At 47.6% G+C, this 5,000-nt stretch overlaps 1 protein-coding gene across 1 annotated transcript in view; it reads left to right on the top strand.

Moving 5' to 3' along the window:
* The window catches only part of tmem117 (transmembrane protein 117), a 37,688-nt gene that overhangs the window by 24,002 nt on the left and 8,686 nt on the right, over nt 1-5,000 (top strand). The window contains exon 4 of the mRNA XM_062548374.1: nt 3,733-3,832. Within this exon, the coding sequence (XP_062404358.1) occupies nt 3,733-3,832 (100 nt within the window). The remainder of the gene's footprint in view (nt 1-3,732; nt 3,833-5,000) is intronic.

Raw genomic sequence — 5,000 nt, 5'->3', positions numbered from 1 at the left:
GCATTTGTATTCCCAACCTGCGTCGACACTGTCTCGACTTACAAGAGTAGATTACCTTTAAAGTGGATAATCGGCGGAGAAAACGGGGGATGTAAGACACATAGGTGTCTTGATTTCCCAAACTCCCAGCCAGGTATTTGTGCCATGCTTGTCGAGGCGCGATAGCGCTCGACCTGTTTTTTTTTTTCCCTCGAACAGTACCGGTGCGTTCTTTCGGAGTGAGCGCCAATTTTTCACGAACGAGACTATGATGAATTAGCAAACAGGCAGTAGGGAGCGGGGTTTGCTCTCCCATAGACCCGAGCGCTGGCTCACACTTGTGGTGGAGGCGAGCGGTTTCTTCTTCTCTCTCTCTCTTTTTTTTTTTTCCTGCACGCACACAACAAACGGCATCCCAGAGGTCCGTGACTGATCTGGGAAGTTTTGCGCGCGGCGGATAATTGCCTGCCTGTGATGCCGGCTCATTGTGTGTGTTCAGTGATGTATAGTGATGGCAAGTCTCCCTCCACCGGTCTTAATTTGTGACGGGTCACAGAGGTGCGATCCCATTCTGTCGGGGAGGAATTGACAAAATGCATCTGCAGTCCGAAACTGTCATCAGCCGTGTGTGTGCATGTGTGTATCTGAGAGAAGAGACAGAGAGAGGAAGAGAGAGAGAGAGAGAAAGAGAGAGACAGAGAGAAGAGAGAGAGAGGAAGAGAGAGAGAGAGATAGTATATAGAGTACTGTATATGTGGGCACATGGATGAGCATATGCATTTGTGTATTTCATGTCTTTTGAATGGGGTGGCCTCTCTGTGTGGCATGTTTCAAGGGAGACTGTGACAGTAAGGAGGCTACAGAGCGCACTTGTCCCGCTAGTGTTGCAAATGAGTCCACCCACTCAACACTCATGGCGTGCAACTTAGCTACAGTGCGTGTGAGAGGAGAGATGCGAATTTACGAAGGAGCGAAAGACACCAGTTCACACTCTCTTTTATTTCTCCCTCCTCTTCTCCTTTCCTAAAAAGCTCATTATGCTGCCTGAAGAGTCGGTTGCGGGGCTGCTGTTAGACTTCCATTTGAGCTTTACGAGTCAATTCGGCTCCGGTTATTCATGGATCCACCACACTGATGTTCCAGCACACTGAACTCTCTCTCATTAGGTCATCCGCCATGTAGGCCATTACATTTTTAGCCATCATGAATAAGTCAAAGCCCGCTGTCTTTAATCACAAGGAACGAGCCGTCCCCAAATTCCTTCTCCGTACAAGGGCAGGCGAAAACATAAACCAAACTCCTTCTTCCTCTGCACCAACATTTAACCAATTAGATCCCCTGAAGGAAGAGTGTTTTCTGTGATGTGTGCCATAACACTGATTTAGCGCGCTGCCATGCTTGACAGACTCCACCACGAGCCCGTCTGGGGTTATTGATTACCCCAAGGAAACGGCTCCCCGCGGGATCTCCTTGGAAACTGGACATCGTCCAAGCTGCTAAGCATCTAAGTGACTTAATGCAGATCTAACTCCCCATTCTAATCAAGGGGGGTTTATTTGTCGGTAAGGCGAGGTGATAAGTTACCATGCGCCTCACGTTCACATTAATGACGGCCTGTCGCACTAGCCTAATAAATGGAGTATTGATGGCCTATGATTTACAGTTCCCCCCCAGCCCTCCCTTCCCCTTCCCCTGGTGAAGTTGTTTTGGATTTGTCACCGAGCAGTATTTTCCCAGCTGTACGCACACACAGTCGTAAACCAAACCTCTCTGATGCTGTCCAGACCCCCCTCCCTCTCCCTCTCTTTTTTTTCATGACATAACAAGCCTGACGCCGCCCTCTTCTCTTTTAACTGAAAAGTCTTCGTTATGCTAAGTAATGTGCGCTAATGGCTCCGAAGACGGGCGGAGCAATTAACGTGAACTTCAGCTGAAGGCTTATTAAAGCGTCTCAGTTCGCTAATGGGATTAGCACGCCACAAGAACGGGAGATCGGAGAGCGTTGGTGGCGCGGTCGGGCCCGCCTCGTGTGTTACCCCCGGAGTGCCTAATGGTGAATGTGCTTTAACACGCAGAGCCCATTTGTCACTAGACTGTTCGATATGTTGTAGGTATGGAGTGTAGGAGTCTCATTTACATTCTAAGAAACACAGATGGAGAAGGAGCCTAATGAGGCAGAGTACATACAGCAATTATCGGCGTGTCTCGCCGAGGAAGCAGGTATCCGTTTCTGTCTTTGCCAGAGACACTGGTCTATTCGGCAGCCAGACAATGAAAAAGACAGAGAAAGGGCGATTGACCTCTAAGTTGAATTACCCGAAGGCTTCTCATCTTTTTTTCATCCCGTTCACTGACATTCGTCTGGGCGACATGAAAGCGAAGAAGCACTCCACCTCAACACGGCCCTCTCTCTCTGTCTTTGTCTCTCTCTCTCTCCCTCTCTCTCTCTCTCTCTCTCTCTCTCTCCTCCATCCTACGTCTATCAAGTAGACCTTACTGCAGACACCGAGGCTGGAGTCGCTGTAAAAAAGCAGGGCTGACCCACTTTCTCAACATGATACCACCTCAAGTGGAGAATGCTGCGCGGGCCCGAGACCCTGAGCTGATGCCTCTGCCCAACCTACGCGAATGGGAAAGAGAGTGATGGGCATTAATAATGTGTGCCACGCTTCTGGCCCAAAGCATAGATGCCTGATCAAACCCATGGTGTTCCTGCAGCATACAGTAGCTTTATGGGTAGAAAGGGAAAAAAGAACTTTTCTTTTGTTTTTGGAAGGGAAACTTTTTTAGGGGTCCCTGCTAGTAACCTTTTTCTGTCTTCAAATGACTCTAGCTCCAGCCACCCAGTGCTTAACAGCACTTTCTGGCGCTTGAACAAAGATTGTGCCGTGCACCTGGTGCCAGACTTCAATGAGACGGGAGACAGGAGGGCTGCTTTGTTCTAATTGGCAGCAAAAGGATTCTTCTCCAGAAATACATTGGAGAGGCACTTGAATCTTGTCTTCCACCCACATGAACGCCTATAACAAGGGTTTTAAAGCTTGTATTGTATGCGTTGATGTGATTTAATCAGTATTTTGTGTGACAGTTGTTGACAGTTGACATCTGTGCGGTGGACTTCATACTGTTTCTTTTCCTTTTCCCAAATTGTTGTACAGTATTTGTTATCTTACACTGTACAGTATTGCATATGACATCTAAGAACCAGTTATATAAATGCAATGTTTTGTTCCAAAAGCCGCACTGACTAGTTTGTGTTTGCCAAGAATCTCACAAATAAGCAAAAATTAAGTTAAGATATTTCAATGCCATCTTTGTTACAATTATACTACTGTAATTATTCAACACTGAGGCTGAACTCATGCAAAAAGTGCTGCACAGTAACTTTACCATCTCATGATTAAGTATCTTTTTTTGGACTGTCTGACCTTTTGCACAAAGCTGGCATAATTCACTGTAGATTGCCATGGTCATATTTCTGTTGAAAACTACATACAATAGCGTCGCATGTACAATCAGGTGAAGTACATTAGAGCTGCAGCTGTGGCTGATTCATTCTCTGTAGGTAAGGCTCTCACCACTCTTTGTTTACGGCGCCACTTTGAAATGGATTGGTTCTGACAGCTAGCATCATGGCACTTAGCTGCGCCATTCTCTTCTCTTAACCCTTCTCTGTATCTCTGTCTCTCTCTCTCTGTCTCTCTGTCTCTCTCTCTTTCTCTCTCTCTCTCTCTCTCTCTCTTATTTCCACAGTCCACACATGGTGACAGAGTACATGGGCATCAGGAATGAGAGTTTCATGAAGATCGCTGCAGTGGGCACATGGATGGGAGACTTTGTCACAGCCTGGATGGTGAGAATGCCTTCACGTTCACCACCTCGAGCAGGTTGCACCTGTCAACAGTCAATTAGGGATTATATGTGAGATTATTAAGCATTATGTGCCAGTGTTGCTGGCATGCTGGCATCCATAATGAAATAAACACACACTAACATTATTGAGCCCTTAAATAGGCAATTTCCAGCACAGTAGGAGCATCTTTACATCGCCTGTGCGCGCTTTTAATTTGACTTCAGCCTGCTGCTCAGCAATATTCATTTATTGCTGAGGCTACCAGCAGACCAACAGCTAGTAGAAAATAGCCCGAAGCGTTCCAAAAGCTCTGTGACGCGTCGGCCTTATCAGTGACCGTTGTGGTTTTTCTGGTGGCCGAGAGGTCACAGTAGGTGAAGGGGTCAGGTTCAAGCCCAAGGCAGATCGATGTGGTCAAAGTGCCTTATCTTATCAATAGCATCCATGTTGATTTAACAGACACACACACACACAAACACACACACACACACACACACACACACACACACGCACACACACTCTCAGCAGATGGGGGAGGGGTCCACTGGGAGGAAGGCGCCCATGGAGTGACTGCAGTCTTGACACCAGGCGGTGGGGGACGAACTTGACAAGCGCTCTCTGCATGCCCATTAGTATTCCGGCCCACCCCACAGTGGAAGGAGAACAGGGGAGGGCAGAGGAGGGAGGGAGGGGAAGGGAGAGGGCCAGGGAAGGGAAAGTGCTGAATCCAGACATTAGTGGAGATGTTTTTCCCCCCTCCTCCTGCACTTTCCATTAATTCAACAAGGCACTTTCAAGATGACCTCTGGCTCGCTTTTTTTTTCTTTTCAGCTGCGTCATCCTCAGACGAGCAGACAGGAAGGGCCTGTTTTGCATCAGCACCCACACACCTCACACCTTACACCCGTACACTCACAAACACACCTTAACATACACACATACATACAGTACACACACACACACACACACACACACACACACACACACACACACACACACACACACACACACACAATAACTACTAACTCATCTCACATTACGTACACACACACCCATACGAACACCCACACTCTTTGTACCACACACAAACACACACACACACACACACATATATACACACACACACACACACACACACACACACACGGGCCACAGTGACATCCTGTGC

The sequence above is a fragment of the Sardina pilchardus genome, chromosome 10 (genome assembly GCF_963854185.1).
Source record: "Sardina pilchardus chromosome 10, fSarPil1.1, whole genome shotgun sequence".
Classification (NCBI taxonomy): domain Eukaryota; kingdom Metazoa; phylum Chordata; class Actinopteri; order Clupeiformes; family Clupeidae; genus Sardina; species Sardina pilchardus.
Note: the sequence above shows the minus strand (reverse complement) of the source record. Positions and strands in the feature narration are given on the sequence as shown.